Genomic DNA, 17,530 nt, shown 5'->3' on the forward strand with positions numbered 1-17,530 from the left:
TTTTACTAATACCCAACATATTTCCGACATGATAAAAAGTGCATTCCTCTTTCTTCAGCCTCTTGAGGTTGGTCCTCCTATCTCTTTTCTGCCTTTTCCATTGGACCCATCCTGTGTGTGTGTGTGTGTGTGTATGTGTGTGTGTGCGCGCGCGCGCATGTGTACACACATACACACTTTCCTTCCATCAAACATGTCAGTTATTCCTTAATAGCAGCAAGAGGAATTTGCTCCAGCCCCTAAGTTCTTAACTTAGTATTAAAAGGAGGTAAATTTGGTGGTTACAGTTGAGTAAAGCGAGACTGCATTTAACCATCTTTAAAGACTGCCACCTGAGGGGGCCAACCCGGCCAAGAAAGGCCTTCATAAAACATGGAACCCATTAGAACTTTTGTCCAGATTTTAATATGTAGCTCTAAAAAGATTTCAAGACCTGAGAGTTATGCTCTGTAATTTCTCTTCAATGTCTACACAGGACAGCTTTCATTCTACCACCATCAAACCAGAAACATGTCACTATAATAACCAAGACCTGCCTCGCCCCATCTGTAGGCTGCTTAAAAGCTGCTACCATTTTTGGGTCACCTTCTAAGTTAAGCTTTGCATAGTACGCCTGCTAAAGAATTACTTTTGTATTAAGAGACTGGCAAGCCGAACAGCCACCCAAGACGCCTGACCACATACAAGTGTTTTAAACATCTGCCTTCCTTTACAGAGCAACCTAAATAATTATTATTACTTTATTTAACACAGACAAACACACTAAGTCAGCCCTTTAGGTTGCCTTATTTTCTTTTCTTTTTTTAAAAGCAAAGGCACAGATGTGAGCAATGCAGAATTCTGTGTAATTTGGAATAAAATCCAAGGCCAGGCAAGATGTTTCACTTCACACCATTATTCAGAGTTGGAAGAGCAACTACAAGGTTCATTTCTGCCTCCCATTTTCATGTGCTTTCTTTCAGTGGCAACATGTTTGCAGGATACGATAGGGTAATTTGCAATTGGAGTAAAGTAGCAGTACTTTCATGTCGTAAAAGTTGCAATGAGCAGAATTATTGATATTTTAGGGCTGTTCCCTGAATAAAAACATATTGGTCAGGTCGTCACATGGGCTGCCAACTTTTTATCTGTGTTGTAGTTATTACTGCTAATTTTTGTTGTAGATATTACTGCTAATTTTTGTGATACACAAATGGTGCAAGAAGACTTGGTCTATTTATTTGAAAAATTTATTATTATTATTATGATACTTGTTATTAAACCCACTTAAAAAGTTATTTTAAAAGAGTCCACTGACCAGCGGTTGCAGTTAGGAAATTCTAGACTCTGTTCTTAATGGCCTTATGCAGGTCTTACGCTTTTTAAATGGCAATGTGCATTACTTAACTTGCTTGAAAACAGGTTAAGCCAGCCCTGTTGCATTTGCAGTGCCTCTATCTCAACCTTGCAAGTGAGGCCCTGGAGCCCTGCCCCAAAGTCCCGACCTGACGCCACCGCTGTCCTCCGCTACTAGATAAATTTGAAAGCCATGGGACTGGACTATCAGACTTCAAGGGGGTCGTCCTTAGTTTCAAATCCAGGGAAACACAAGCACACACAAACACAGGCACACGTTGCTATAGAACCTGCTCAATCAGATACACCCAGGTATTTTCCCAAACCGAAGGCACAGAATAATTCGCCCAAACAACAGCGGCTTTATGCTCCTAAGAGCACGGAGCAGCTAAGGAACCCAACATCAAAAGGATTACAGAGCCTTAGCAACACAGCTGACAAACTATTAAGCTACAATGTTGAAACAGCCACAGAGTTAAAAGCCTGAGCTTTTCCTTTCACACCTGGGAACCAAGTGGCCTATCTCAGGGTACGATCTCTTTCAAGGAACATGCCAAGTCTATCCACCAGCAGCCCCTACTACATCCAACCACCTAAAAAAAATATTTAAAAAAAAAAGCTCCCCAGTAAAATGGTGTTTCAGCACTGCTGATGGCTATCACGCCTTCTTTACAAAAATCTCTTTTATTCCTCTCCCAATCCTGGTTCATACATTGGCTATCCTGGGCCTCCTATTACAGGCTTTACTTTCATCTAATTCCAGATACGGGTCAATAATGCATCTGGTTGCTTTTAATCAAGCACTGTGCTCTCTAACTAAGCTATGTAAAAAGAAACCAAAATACAGTGGTACCTCGGGTTACAGACGCTTCAGGTTACAGACTCCGTTAACCCAGAAATAGTACCTCGGGTTAAGAACTTTTCTTCAGGATGAGAACAGAAATCGTACAGCGGTGGCTAAAGTGGTACCTCAGGTTAGGAACAGTTTCAGGTTAAGAACAGACATACAGAACAAATTAAGTTCTTAACCTGAGGTACCACTGTATGTTTCAATAAATAATCTAAATGATTATGAACTGATCTGAATTGTTCTCGTATATTATAGAAAAGAGTACAGCAGAATATCAAACCTTATAAAGAAAGATGCCAGCACCACCAAGCGAAAACTGATTTACCAGCTTTTCATTGTTACAATACAGGCTAGAAACTTGATTTTGAATCAAAGCAGAGGTTCTTGGGCTGCTGAGGTCAGTACTCAACAGCAGATTCACAATTTGTGGAGCACATGGTATTGTCTAAGCAAATGAAAAATGGCAACTCTGTCCCGGATTCAGGTTGTTAGTTCACAGCCCCAGCCTGTCACTGAAGCACCTGCCTGATGGCCAAAGTAGATGCAACAGCCACCGCCATGTTTGTGTAATCACATGCTTGTTTTGCTGACATACAATGTGGTGCCCTCCAGATGCTGCTCAACTCCAACTCCCATCGTCCCTGGCCATTGATCACATATGCTAGGCTAGTTGGAGTCCAACAACCTTGGGAGGACTCTACATTAGCTACTGTTGAATTAGGCCAGTGGTTTTCAGCCAGTGTGCCATGGTACACTGGGGTGCCGCGGGCAACACTGGTCTCTGTCCCTCTTTCCTTTCCTCCCTCCTCTGATGCCCTCTCGCATCTTTGCCTCCCAAAGGCTTGCACAGATGTTTGTTGCAGCAGCCCTGGCTACAATGTCCACAAGCAAACTGTGCCCCTGGAGCTGTCTATGGGGTACTGGCTGCCAGGAGCTGATCTGGCCTCAGAGTAAGCAAGCAAGCAGGTGAGGGAGCCCAGGCAGGCAGCCCTGTTGAGAATGGACAGACAAGTCCCCATGGGGCAATGTGAGGAGGCACCTCTCTTTGGGGCTGGGGGAGGGGCAGCTCAGAGACCAGAGGGGGGAGGAGAGAAGACTGAGGGAGGGTGTTCGAAAAAAGGTGAGAGGCTGCCAGCTCTGCAGGCAAGGGGTGACATAACTGGGCTCCTGAGCCCCACATGGGTGCCACAGCAAGAATTTAGTTGGTCAAGGGAGCCATGGACTCAAAAAGGTTGAAAACCTCTGAATTAGGCTTTGGATACTTGGCAGAACATGGTGTTAACAGGTTACATTGTTGGTTACCTTGGTGGGAGAGGGAAGGAGATCTGAGTTTAGCATCCAAATTTCACCCTTCCCGCTCCCTCCGTTCTCACCCCACAGTCAGTTGCCCAAAACCTTTTGCCCATCCCAGACACTAGAAACAAGCTAGACCAAGAGAAAAGCAGAGGAATGAATCACAGGGACTGAAAGTCAGGGAAGGTGGAGGGTTCAGCTCACCCTGCATCAAAAACCACAGGTGTCACTCTTGCATGAATGGGTCAGGTGCATGGCAAAACAAAAAGGGATGCTCACATTCCATTGACAGAATGCGTGAACATTTGGACAACAAACAACTAGGATGATTAGAAGAGATCAAGGTGGGAGGGTTAATACACAGGATTTTGTACTTACTAATCTGTGGTGATGGCAGAACCCGAGCAGCTCGGACAGGGCCGTGTCGGATGGAGTAAAGTTCCTGAGCCTCGCCGCTGATCTGTGTAACAGAATAAATAAGCACAGACACCTTAGCAAAGGCTTTTGTTGTCCCTTGCTTAGCATTCTAAAGCAACTTCAGTGGTTTGTATCAATAGTGTTTGCTTGTTTTTTTAAAAAAAGAAATTGCCAGAAAATTAAAATAATAGTTCTGATTCTCTTGTAATCGGGGGGGGGGGTGTATTTATTTCTTCCATCATTTCCCCTGATGAAAAGCTCTTTCCACAACAACAGACACTGCAACAACTGCAAAATCTGAGAGCCCAATACTGGCTTATATGGGGCTATAGGTTTGTTTTTGTTCTTGTTTTATGATGTATTTTGTGTTATATTTTATGCTGTGAACCACCCTGACATCTACAGATGATAAATTTAATAAATAATAACAATCAGCCATTATTTTTGGCTTGCATGAAAAACTACTAGATTACGATGGCTACATGTTTGCTCTGGGAATAGAGGCATTATGGCATGTATATAGTCAAGTTATTATACTCAAGTAGACTCACTGAAATTAACGGGTGTAAGTTGGGCATGTCCACTGATTTCAAAGGGTCTGAATATGATTACCACTGGATACACACTGGATACAACTCAGCTCCTCTGAATACCAGCGAGTGAAGGTCATGAGCAAGAGAACTTCCTGCCTGTGCTCATGTGCTGCTGAGGGAGCTTCCCATAAGCATCTGATGCACAACGGTAGGAAACAGAATGGTGGACTAGACAGGCCTTTGGCTTGATCGAGTAGGACTCTCCTTATGAGAAAGCTGGAGTCTCTTTCCCAGGCTCCATCTGCACTATATATTTAAAGCGGGTGGTGCTGTGGTCTAAAGCACTGAACCTCTTGGGCTTGCCGATCAGAAGGTTGGCGGTTCAAATCCCTGCAATGGGGTGAGCTGCCATTGCTCTGTCCCAGCTCCTGCTAACCTAGCAGTTTGAAAGCACACCAGTGCAAGTAGATAAATAGGTACCGCTGCAGCGGGAAGGTAAACAGCATTTTTGTGCAGTCTGGTTTCTGTCACAGTGTTCCATTGTGCCAGAAGCGGTTTAGTCATGCTGGCCACATGACCCAGAAAGCTGGGTCAAACACAGGCTACCTTGACCTGAAAGCGAGATGAGGGCCGCAACCCCATAGTCGCCTTTGACTGGACTTAACCATCCAGGGGTCCTTTATCTTTACCTTTACCTTATATTTAAAGCAGATGTATTCCCCTCACAAAGCTCCAGTTCCAGCACTCTCAACAAACTACAGTTCCCAGGATTCTTTGGGATGTTTAAAGTGCTATGATACTGTTTTACATATATAGTGCCATTGTCTGGAGAATGTAAGGAGCAGCAGGAGCCTCTCCCGCTGCTCAGATGAGGCCAAGGCTGTTTTGTTTTTCCTTCTCTAAACCGCAGGATAAAGGAGCGTTCCAAAAAAAAAAAGGAACTGCCAAGGGCGCTCACACCTAATAAGCAGATCTGAGGACCCCTGCTTTAATTAATTTGGTCATTAATGGAATCCTAGAAGAGATCAGTTCAGGGTTAGTCGAGGAATAATTCTTCCAGACTTCCTGTAAGCGGCTCATCAGAACTGTTTGGTAATGGATCCGATACGGAATGTCAAACATTCTGGGAAAACGGCAAACATTACGAAGCAATGTGCCAAATCGAAAAGAACTTAAAACAGATGTAATGAAGCTAAACCTCTTAAAGCCAACAACATGCTGGCATAGAGAGAACCCCAGAATAAATTTGGCAAAGCAAGCAGCATACAATGTCAGGAACCAGGTGGAAGCTGAATGAAAGGGGTTACAAATCCAGAAATACTAAGCTGCAAGTCCATACAAACTTCTAAAAATGTTTCTAAAAACTCATGGAGGTTACAACGATCAAGGGCTACTAGCCATGACAGCAATGTCTACCTTCACTGTCAGAGGAAGTACGAGAAGGTCTCTTCTCATGTTCTTAATAATTACATATGCACCAACCTTAAGCAGAGCTAATCTTAACCCAGGTTCCTTCTTGATGACAGTTTTTAGAGCAAACAACTCATATGCAAAGCTGGGAATTCTCTGCCCTGGCTTCTGACACTTGAGGTGTATATTTTAAAGACCTACTTTACTTTTGTGGTTGTAAGTCATTTTAAACTGTTTTTAATATTATGTTTTAATGTTGCAACCTGCCACCAACCTAAGGAGCTCCAGACAATCATGCAGGAAGGAGGAAAAAACAAAATGACTACTGGATCCCCAGTTCCCAAACTTGCCAACTCTTCAGAGACTCCCAGATGGAGTTTGTAAAGAAACGTAATTAGAAGAACAGACGAGGGGAGGGGGGGCACTTTAAATTGTCCAAAAAGCACCTGTGGCAAAACAGAAACCTGCTCATCATGGCTACCATTTTGGACACATTCCACCTAAGTGGCGAATCCCCGGTGGAAACTCCTTTATAAGCATTTACACGCAGAAACACTCCTTTGCCTTTCAAAAAGCCAAGGACATTCTGAGACAGGTTTTAAGAATGAGATATGAGGGCTTAAAAGCAGCCTCAGGTGTTCTTGCCACAGAAGGGCAAGCTGACAGCCATCACTGCAGGCAGGGGACTTGCCAGCTCCGGCTACACAAGGAACAAAGTCACTGGTCCATTGACTTTAAAAACACAAGAGGCCTGCATCTGAGGTGCAAGGAGCCCGTTTGTCAAACCTAAGTGCAGCATCACACCCACCCCATCTGCGAGAGAGAGAGAAAGACAGAGGGAGCTGAAGTTGTGCCTTCTGTCCCTTTCCCAGCTGCAGCCGGTATTTTAAGGAGGAGGAAAAGAAGATGATGAAGAAAAAAAGAAACACTTCATTTGAATCAATGTCTTAATTCCTGCTGACAGGCTTTGTTGTCTGGAAGCACACCAGTTTGAATCCATAACAAACAAACACAAAATGGGATATTATTCCCCTTACTGCGCGAACAAATATTTTCCGACCATAGAAAATAACTTACATATGGGGAGGGAGGGAAGAGAAAGAGAAATATAAATAAATAAAAGATGAAGAAGAAAGGCGTGACAACCCAGAAGAGAAATCAAAACTGGGAATTCAAGCGCTGGTACAGAAACAGACAAAACACGATTTTGCTTGCACCGGGGAAAATGTTGGCTTCTGAATCCTCCAGGATAATGTCAAGTATGCTCTAAAATATTAAAGCACATTTCTCCCCTACCCCCAAAACAGAACTGTGAGAACTATAGTTTACCCCACACAGAGCTACACTTCCCAGCGCCCTTAGGAAACTACAGTTCCAAATATTCAGCTTCTCCTGCCTCAGGTTGGTGCTATAGGGGCCCATTTCAACATTACAGCTTCAGCACAGAGAATGTCAAGATGGGCTTCCTTTGGGATATGCCCCACTCAGCAGTCAGAATGTTTTAGCATTCTTGGGGCTTCCTATCACAGTCGCCGTATCCAACCTCCCGTCTCCAGCGGCAGCAATTCCTAAAAGCAATCATTCATTCATTTGCCTGCATTATTGACAGGGAGCCTTCTAGGGAGAGCCATCGCAAGGCAATGGGCAATGCAAACAGGATGAAAAGTTACAAACGTCAATAGGATTTAAAAGACCGCCAAAAAGAAGAAGAAAAACCAAACGCAAAATACAGAATGGAGCCAGCAGCAGATTAACTGAAGTCCCATAAAATCAGATGGCTTGACAACAAAAACCCTTGGGTTGGCCCAATACATTTTGCTGTGAGGTGAAAGGACAAACGTTACATCAACAGCGGTGATGACAAGGCATCCTCCCCTCCACCAGAGGGTAGTATGCTAGCTTGGGAGGTGCAAGACACACACAGCTCTGTCTATTCCATGCCCCTCAGTACCTGCCTCATGCTGCCTAACAGTAGGGCAAGTCCTGTCTGTCCAACAAAGGGGTGGCTAGGTAAAGGGCAGGAAAGATGCTTTAATTTTTTTCAGTCAAAGAGCCATCCTCATTATTTCGGCATTATTTAAAGGCGCCACCAAAAATTGTTGGAGCCTCTGTGATGTCTTCAAAATGTTGGCAACCCTAATAATCCGAGCTGACAAGCGGCCGTTGTTTCTGTCCTTTTTTGCGCAACGGATGAAGTTCTGAGCCAGCTCCATATTTTAATATTCTTTGATTTCACTAATGCAAGACAACGGCAAGGCGTTTGTTGTCTTAAAACTGAAGACTTTCTCCAGACATGTTGAAAAGAATGAAGCCTTTGGCTAAGCATGGGAACAGCACAGCTTCAATGACCTGGTGCAGATGCAACACTGAGCCTGAGGGACTCTTGAACTCCTCCTACCTGGCGTGCCTAAGAGTGAATCTCCTGTACTGCCCGCCCCCTGCAAAAAAAAAAAAAAAGACACAACACCACTGACGTTAACCACTAACGACATGCTCTGTCTTCCTGGTTCAAATCTGCCCCCAGTTCAAATTCTACCCTCTCTGCACAGTAATCATATTAACCTACCTTACAGGGTTGTGGTAAGAACTGCCAAAATAATGTACGGTACATAAAGTACAGGGAATCTGTGGCCCTCCAGATGTCACTGGACTACAACTCCCATAATCCCTGACTACTGGCCTTGCTAGCTGCTGGGAGTCCAGTGACATCTGGAGAGACACAGGTTCCCCTTCCCCAATGTGAATTTAGAAATCTGAACTCTCAGAGGAGCTCTAGAAAAGGTATGGAGAACTGCACCTTCCTCGTTTATTTCACCACTCTCTCCCTGGGAAGAGCAAAGCAGAAGCAGCAAAGGGCTCTATGTGAGGGTGCAAGCACCATGTGCACATTTTGCACTATGCTTTGGTTTACTAATGCAAGGCAACAGTAGGGTATTTGTTCCCTTAAAAACAGAGACTTTTGTGTGGAGTTGGGGGGTGGTAGTGGTTAGCTTTAACCACAGCTAACATTGGTGTCAGCGGATTCCTTAACCCCAGTTAAGTTGGAGATGGAGCAAAGTGAGTCCTGATGTTACACATGGACTGGCTCAATATACACAGACTTGGAGTGTGTGTGTGTGTGTGTGTGTGTGTGTGTGTGTGTTGCTTAATATTTACAGAAGTATAGGATCCCAACAACTTTTATAGAAAACGTTTTACCATGTTTCTCTGGTGATCTTATTTGTGTGCTCTATGAAACATCAACACTGCTAGGATGACATCTGGCTGTCTGCAGCTGAGAGATCTGCCATCGTGCAAGGCTTTTGGAGGACCAGAAACTCAAAGACTGCGGCCTTTAAGACATAATATACCTGTATGCTCCTGTGCCTTGATTTCAGCTAAATCCATTCAACAGGTTTCCACTTTTCCCCACAAGAATAAAACCAAATAATAATGCCCACTTTTACCCCCAAATTGGCATGTACTTGGCACTCGACAAGGCAGTTCTGCATTGCAAAGCACATAATAAATGCCTTCTGCCAGATTCAGGACCTTCAACACAACTTCTACATTCACTGAGGCTTGAGCACACACACAAAGGGCACTGTTGAAGCCCATATTACAATACATTATATTGAGAAAGACATGGGGAACCTGTGGCCCTTAGATGTTTTGAACTACAACTCCCATCATCCTTGACCACTGTCCATGCTAGCTGATGGGACAGATGGGAGCTGGAGTCCAACAACATCTGGAGAGCTGCAGATACCCCATCCCTGAATTAGGTTATTGTATTACTATTATGGCTAGCCCAGCCCAACGTTTTTTAACGTTGGTTGTTTTTTAATGTATCTGTTCTGTTTCATGATTTCTTTGGTAACAGTGCAATACAGCGGTACCTCGGGTTACATACGCCTGAGGTCACAGACACTTCAGGTTACAGACTCCGCTAACCCAGAAATAGTACCTCGGGTTAAGAACTTTGCTTCAGGATGAGAACAGAAATTGTGATTGCCTAGAATGTTGTTTTTGTTTCAAACATTGCAAATTTTGGATAAAATGGATTGCTTCAAGAAGTGGCAGAGAGATATTTCTAGATTTGTCTGGCAGGGCAAGAAGCCTAGAATAAAATTTAAAATACTAACGGACGCAAAGGAAAGAGGTGGATTTGCCCTGCCAGACCTTAAACTTTATTATGAATCAGCAGCTTTTTGCTGGCTGAAAGAATGGCTGCTTCTTGAAAACACAGACATTTTGGACTTAGAAGGTTTTAATAATGTATTTGGATGGCATGCATACTTGTGGTATGATAAGGTCAAAGCACATAAAGCATTTAAAAATCATATTGTCAGGAAAGCATTGTTTAATGTCTGGATAAGATATAAGGACCTACTTGAAAATAAAACCCCAAGGTGGTTGTCACCGATGGAAGCGAAGGCTCAGAAAAAGCTCAATATGGAGGCCAAATGGCCGAAATATTGGGAAATTCTGGAACAAGAGGGAGATAGATTGAAATTGCAGAGTTTTGAAAAACTAAAAAATAAAGTGCGAGATTGGCTTCATTATTATCAGACAATGGAGGCATACAATTTGGACAAGAAAATTGGCTTCCAGGTGGAAAAATCAAAATTGGAAACAGAACTGTTAGAACCCAAAACCAAGATTTTGTCAAAGATGTATAACTTGCTGTTGAAATGGAATACTCAGGATGAAACGGTGAAATCTGCTATGATTAAATGGGCACAAGATGTTGGACATAACATAATGATGGCTGACTGGGAACAGTTATGGACCACAGGTATGAAGTTTACGGCATGTAATGCCTTAAGAGAGAATATTATGAAAATGATATACAGGTGGTACATGACACCAGTCAAGCTTGCAAAAATCTATCATTTGCCCGATAATAAATGTTGGAAATGTAAAGAGACTGAAGGTACATTCTTTCACCTTTGGTGGACATGCCCAAGGATTAAGGCTTTCTGGGAGATGATCTATAACGAAATGAAAAAGGTATTTAAATATACCTTCTTGAAGAAACCAGAGGCCTTTCTCCTGGGCATGGTCGGCCAATTGGTGCCAAAGAAGGACAGAACTTTCTTTATGTATGCCACAACAGCAGCAAGAATACTTATTGCAAAGTATTGGAAGACACAAGATCTACCCACTCTGGAAGAATGGCAGATGAAGGTGATGGACTACATGGAACTGGCGGAAAAGGCTGGCAGAATCCGAGACCAGGGAGAAGAGTTGGTGGAAGAAGATTGGAAGAAATTTAAAGACTATTTACAGAAATACTGCAAAATTAATGAATGTTAGAATGATGTCAGAATGAAGTTAAGTGGTTTTAGCAGCAATGTTATAAAGGTGTATGTAAAAATGGATTGTTAACAGGTGAGAATCTAAAGTTATAATATATTAAGTTAAAGGATTAAGATAAAAACAAAGAGAGAAAGGAATTGCTGAATTAACTAATTGAACTGGAATACAAAAAAGGGAGGTGTGAGGAGGTCAGGGAAACAAGTAAATGAAATGTAAGGCATGGAAAGATTGATTTGTTTTTAAGTGTCTTTTATTTTTTCTGTATTTTGTATTTTTTCTTTTCTCTATTTTTCTTTTTCTTATTTATGTAACCTTTTTTTGAAACCTTAATAAATATCATTTAAAAAAAGAGAGAGAGAGAGAGAGAGAACAGAAATTGTGCTCCGGCAGCGCAGCGGCAGCTGGAGGCCCCATTAGCTAAAGTGATGCTTCAGGTTAAGAACATTTTCAGGTTAAGAACGGACCTCCGGAACAAATTAAGTACTTAACCCGAGGTACCACTGTACTTCCATAAGAGACAGCCACTTTGAAGAGAAGCCCATTTGAAGGAGAAACCAGTTCCAAACGTTTTGCTGCTGGTGCTGCTGCTATGGCAGGATGGCGAGGGAAAAACCACCAAAAACTAAGTTCTACTCAGAGTCGACCCATTGAAATTAATGAATTGAAGTTAGTCATGCCCATTACTCCCAACTGGCTTACTCTGAGTAGGATTGGGACTGGATAAAAACTTGAACAACAGTGCGATCCCACATTTCACAATTCATAAGCCATAGCCTGCACTACTTGGGATGATTTCATCCCGTTTCCCTTCTTCAAAAATGCACCATTTTCTTTCTTTTTTTATTTAAAGATGACTTTAAACCTCCCCACCCACCTTTTCCCCTGTGGGTGAGGAGGGGGAAATGAAGGGAAAGTTGTTGAAATAAACAGCTTCCTCCTCCCCCCCCCCCTTTTTGTGCATCATAGATTAACATACCACACTTCAAAAAATAAAATAAATCTCCCGGGCTGTTTGCCGTGCCCAACCGTTACCAGAGCCCTTTGAAGCAAATCTAAATGGGATATTCCATTTGCAAGTAACACTTTGGTAGTCAAAAGATCTTACTCTGAGGGGGATTTAATGCAAAACCACTCAGACTGGAGAGAGACACACCATCAGAAAGGAGGGCCAAGAAGTGTTTCCAAGCCCATGTAACACCATTATGGAGGGTGTCGGCTTAGGAACTGTCATAAACACTTCATAATCACTCAGACACAAACCGGGTTGCCTGGAGCACATTAGTTTATTAAGTGCTGAATAGGTGTCCAGCAGAACAGAGAACTAAAGCACAATGCTACAGATAAAAGGGGGAAGTTTGCACGCACTATTAAGAGGCTTGGGGCATTGGAGGGCTTTTTGGGTGAGCGGGAGGGTTTCTAAATATAGAAATCTAAAAGGGAAGCACCTCTGTACAGTTACCAAGAACAGATAATAAGACAAAACTCCTCATCTATAGATACCTAAAGTGTATCTTATCACAGGAAGGGGGCATGGATTACTTTGGTGGCTTTTAAATACTAATCAGGGGAACCCCAAGGCTTATTATCTGTAGGAGTGATGCTGTCAGGTTGGGCTTTGGGACAGAGGTCTGAGGTCCCTAACAACAGAATGAGCAGGAGGGCTGGCAAATCACAGCAAGGCTTTTTAAAGTAAGTGAAATAATGTGCACGACCAGCTAAAACTGGGGCCTCCAATAAGGCCATTTAAGTCCAGAGTCCAAACCTGCCTAACTGTACCACCAATCACAATAGACTGGCATTCCTGAAATGGCTTCTACACCACTACTGACCTTCCTCCACAAAACACAGCTGCGGGATTATGTCCGACTCTCAAATCATGAGGCTTGATAGTGAAGACCAGAGAGGCTGGGCCATGTAGATCAATGGAAGGGGGGAAACCTGTGGTGCTCCAGGTGTTGTTGGACTCCCAGTTCCCATGGCATGGCCAATGGTCAGGGATGATGTGAGTCCAACATCTGGAGTACCTTTGAAGTAAATTGACCCTAAATCCTAAAACACACTCTGTTGCGTGCAAGGGGTTTCCAAATGGACATGGGAAAGGTTGTTCTGAAGGTCGAACCTTTGCAGCCCATCAACTGGAAGAAACAGCTCCTGAACTAGGGACGGCTCGGAATTTATCAGGAGCTCCTCCAAGGGAAGACTGAGCACACATTGAACAAATGGTCCTGAAAAAGACAACTTGCCTGCCAGCTTCTCCTGCCAACACATAGCCATAAGGGAGCACATGGTGTATTCTGAGGCACACTCAGTGTGCACAGGGCAACTATCTGCCCTGGGTCTAGTAGGAAAACAGGAACACAGAAACCCCAGCAATGTGCAGAGATTCTTTAGCTGGCAATGTGAAAAGGATTTTATTGCTGGACTGTAAGGATGGGGAAGAAATCTGATTCAGTTTGCATTTAATGGTTAATCTACTTAAATTTCCACTTCCTGAAACTGAAATGTAGTCAACCTTTAAAGTTCTAACTTCTCTGAGTTTTGCAATGCAGCTCTCCAGCTAAATAACATGCAGAAAAATGCATACACCAGGGGGAAGTGTGCAGAAAAATGCATATATGAGTTAAAAACAATACATTTTCTGTTGTGGGGGGAGTGGATCTTGCAAAAACAAAAACAACCATACATATAAGGAGAGATTGGCACTAAAATACTGAGTGTTTTCATGAGGACGTAAAAAAATCCCCAGCAGATTGGTTTGCAAATGTGCAGAGCTTAACTTAAGACTACAAAAATAAGAAAACAAGAGAAATAGAAATTGTCAGATTTTGCCACCCTCCTGCAAAAGAAGCTTCTCCTCAAGTGCCAGCACATGACACAGAATCTGTTTAACATCATCCCTGCCTTCCCCCGTCTCTGTTGCAAACCATCTTCCAAAGTTTGCTGCCACCAAAGCTGCTGACGCAGCTCTCCTGTTCTTAGCTCGGTATCATAGCGACACCTAATGCTCATTCCCAAAAACATCACTCTTTGTGACGGCACAGCACTCAAAGGATATAAAGACACACTCGTTCTCGTTTGACACACCTGACAAAATATTATGAAAAGCAGTAACTGATTGAAGAACATTAAAATAAAATAATAAAAAACCTGCTGGGTTAATCCAGAGGCTTATATTTTTCTTTTTCCTTTTACAAGTTTTTATTGATTTTTATACAAATACAAATACAAGAACCATTAAACACTTAGCCAGCAGTACATATAACCGTGTTTGTTCTATGAACTGAATTTAGCCATTAGCTTACTCATTCAATGTTCACACATATTACTTAACGTAACCTCTCCACTGAGAAGATTGAATGGTTGGTGTAACAAGGTCTTGATTGTGGTCATTAACTTACGCTAAGTCACAAACGAACAACCACACCCTAGACCAACCCCAACTTCTCTCACCGCCAAAGGAACACAAGCGAATAGCAAAGAGAACCTGCACAAGCAATGCTGACACAAAACCCCACACGTACATTAAGCAAACTAGAAATATCGCCACCCGACCCCATCCCCACTCACTATTTCCCCCTCCCCCTCTTTCCCCCTTTTCTTCCTAATGTAACACTAATGTCTCAACAAATGAAACTGATCTGTAGAAAATGTAACTTGAAAAAGAGATATTGCACATATCTTTGTAAACCAAGAAAACTTTTAAAAAAAACTTATGCTAAGGAAAGGGGTCCGTGTTTCTTGGGAGGTATCTCTTTTTATTATGCCTTTAATCCCTCTCCTATGTCTGGTGGCGCTGTGGGTTAAACCAGAGAGCCTAGGACTTGCTGATCAGAAGGTTCGAATCCCCATGACGGGGTGAGCTCCCGTTGTTCGATCCCTGCTCCTGCCAACCTAGCAGTTCGAAAGCACGTCAAAGTGCAAATAGATAAATAGGTACCGCTCCAGCAGGAAGGTAAATGGCGTTTCCGTGCACTGCTCTGGTTCGCCAGAAGTGGCTTATTCATGCTGGCCACATGACCTGGAAGGTGTACGCCGGCTCCCTCGGTCAATAAAGCGAGATGAGCGCTGCAACCCCAGTGTCGTCCACGACTGGACCTAATGGTCAGGGGTCCCTTTACCTTTACCCTTATGTCTGGTGAGATTCTCAGAAATTGCTGAAAATCCAAGATATAGCCAAGATATGTTCAGGGGTATTTCAGACTAGTTGTTCCATTGTTGAGCTATTGCTAATTTTGCTGCATTCAGTAAGAAGTCTACTAAGTTACCTGTGGTGCAAGCTGGAGCCCAAGTCTATGTCTAAAGGTGGTAGGACTAATGCAGGATTTGGAGAAAGAGGTTGGCTTGTAATTGCGGATTTAATGGAGAATACTTCATTCCAAAAGTTTTTAACATTCAGAGAACCTCCTTTGGTGCTTTTGCTTGGCTGGAGTGTGTTTCAGCTATGAACATGCCTCTTTGATTGCCTAGACAGTGAGGTGTGTATGTGTGTATAGAAATCCCATGGCTCAGATGCAAAGCCTGTATCTTCTGGGAGCTGTGTGTTCAGTTTTGTGGACCCAAATACTTTTTAAATTATTATTACAGCAAGAATTTTACCTCATTCCTGATTTTATCATTCTACCTTGAATTTTATTTTCATTGTAGTAAGTTTCTCGTACACCACTTAGAGCCAACTGTGAATAAGCAGGGTATAGTTTGTCAACGTAAAGAAATAAGAATATAGACTAGAGTTAAGAACGTAAGAAGAGCCCTGCCAAATCAGGCCAATGGCTCATCTAGTCCAGCATCCTGTTCTCACAGTGGCCAACCAGGTGCTATGCAGAACCTGCAAGCAATCAGGGCATGAGTACAACAGCATATCAATGAGGTACTTACAGGTATGCTCCATATCTGTATCCCATCACTGTAGCCAATCATGAGCAGCAAAGGAGGCTCATTGCCAGTGCTGTGCATCTCATGCAATTCTACATTCCTTGAGGTATCTAAAAGGTCCAGAAGAAAAACCAGAAGTCACAGTAGTGTAGCATCAAAGCAAGGTGACTCTTACACACACACACACGGTTTAAACATTGTGAGCAGCTAACAACAGACGGAGCTTGGCAAAAGCTGACATTTACCCAGAATTCTGGTAGGACAGATGCTTTGCATGCACAAGGTCACAGGTTCAATCCCTGGTTGTGCTGGAAAAGTCTCCCACCCCATCTAAAAACCCTGGAGAGCTACTGCCAGGGAGTGTAGACCAGGGACAGCTTAAGCGGTGCCCTCCATTTGTTGCTGTACTACAGCTTCCTGACCATGGGCAACATGAACCATGACAGTTGAAGACACATTGGGATTTTGACAAGCGAGTCCAGAAGAGTTATTCTTTCAAGATGTCAACATCTGATGAGGGAATTACCTTGCAGACTATACACCAACCTTATTTATACGTAAATAAATAAATGTAATACAAAAGTCTGCTGCAATGCTCCTTTACCAAAATTTAAGTATTAGCCTTGTGCAAGACTTGTATATATATTAAAAAATAGCAAATGAAAGTGAATGTTTCCTCCACCAACCTCCCCAAACCAGAAGGCTCTATTGTGCCCATTGCAAAACTTGGGGTCCTTTTTATTGTGCATTCACGATGGTATCAGGACTATTATACATGATCCCACTTTCAATGATGTTTGCATTTGCAAAAGGTTTGGCCTTAGTGCTATGTTGAATACAACTGATTGCTATGAAACATCAGCAAAAATGTAAAAACTGGGTTGTGTAAGTGATACTAATCTGAAAGTGCCAGGTCTTAGCAAACCACTGGAAGTATAGAATTGGGGCCTGCTCCTAGTGGATGCCTGCTAAACACCATATGGGGAAAAAGCTATAGATGCTGAACAAGCAGGCAGTGGGACATATATAGAAGAAGGTAGGCCATGATATATCCAAGTCCCCAAGCTGTTTAGAACTGTAAATGGTCAAAGCCAACACCTTGAATGACTGGCAACCCAAGGACAAATATAGAAAACAGGATAGTGGGTGGGGAGAGACGTACCATTCAAGTCAGAATTTTCAAATCTGACCCATACAATTTTCTCTTTTTCTTCTGTAGGAGTTGTACCACTGTAGGCCTATAAGGAAAAGGGGGAGGGGGAGAGAAAATTGTCAAAATATTATTATTGCCTACCCATGATGATAATGCACAAAACAAGCTATAACAATCTACTAATCCAACCTGTGGGGCTTGCAACAAAATGTTGCAGTGTATCCTCCTAAAGAAACAGACAGCTATTTCCTTCAGGCAGGGCAGGCCATTCCACGTGCCATTTTACTTTTCCAACAGACTCTCATTATAATAGAAGTACTAAGCGTGCTTAGTCCTCTTTGTTCTGTGAGGCTTTCATGGGCAAAA

At 42.9% G+C, this 17,530-nt stretch overlaps 1 protein-coding gene across 1 annotated transcript in view; it reads right to left on the reverse strand.

Moving 5' to 3' along the window:
* BCAS3 (BCAS3 microtubule associated cell migration factor) overlaps window positions 1-17,530 on the reverse strand; it is a 476,692-nt gene that overhangs the window by 454,827 nt on the left and 4,335 nt on the right. Inside the window, exons 4-6 of the mRNA XM_080983313.1 lie at window positions 17,174-17,249; window positions 16,015-16,121; window positions 3,857-3,938 (exon numbers count right to left, since the gene is read on the reverse strand). Coding sequence (XP_080839439.1) covers window positions 3,857-3,938; window positions 16,015-16,121; window positions 17,174-17,249 — 265 coding nt within the window. The remainder of the gene's footprint in view (window positions 1-3,856; window positions 3,939-16,014; window positions 16,122-17,173; window positions 17,250-17,530) is intronic.

Source organism: Podarcis pityusensis (genome assembly GCF_964106645.2).
Source record: "Podarcis pityusensis genome assembly, chromosome: 15".
NCBI lineage: Eukaryota > Metazoa > Chordata > Lepidosauria > Squamata > Lacertidae > Podarcis > Podarcis pityusensis.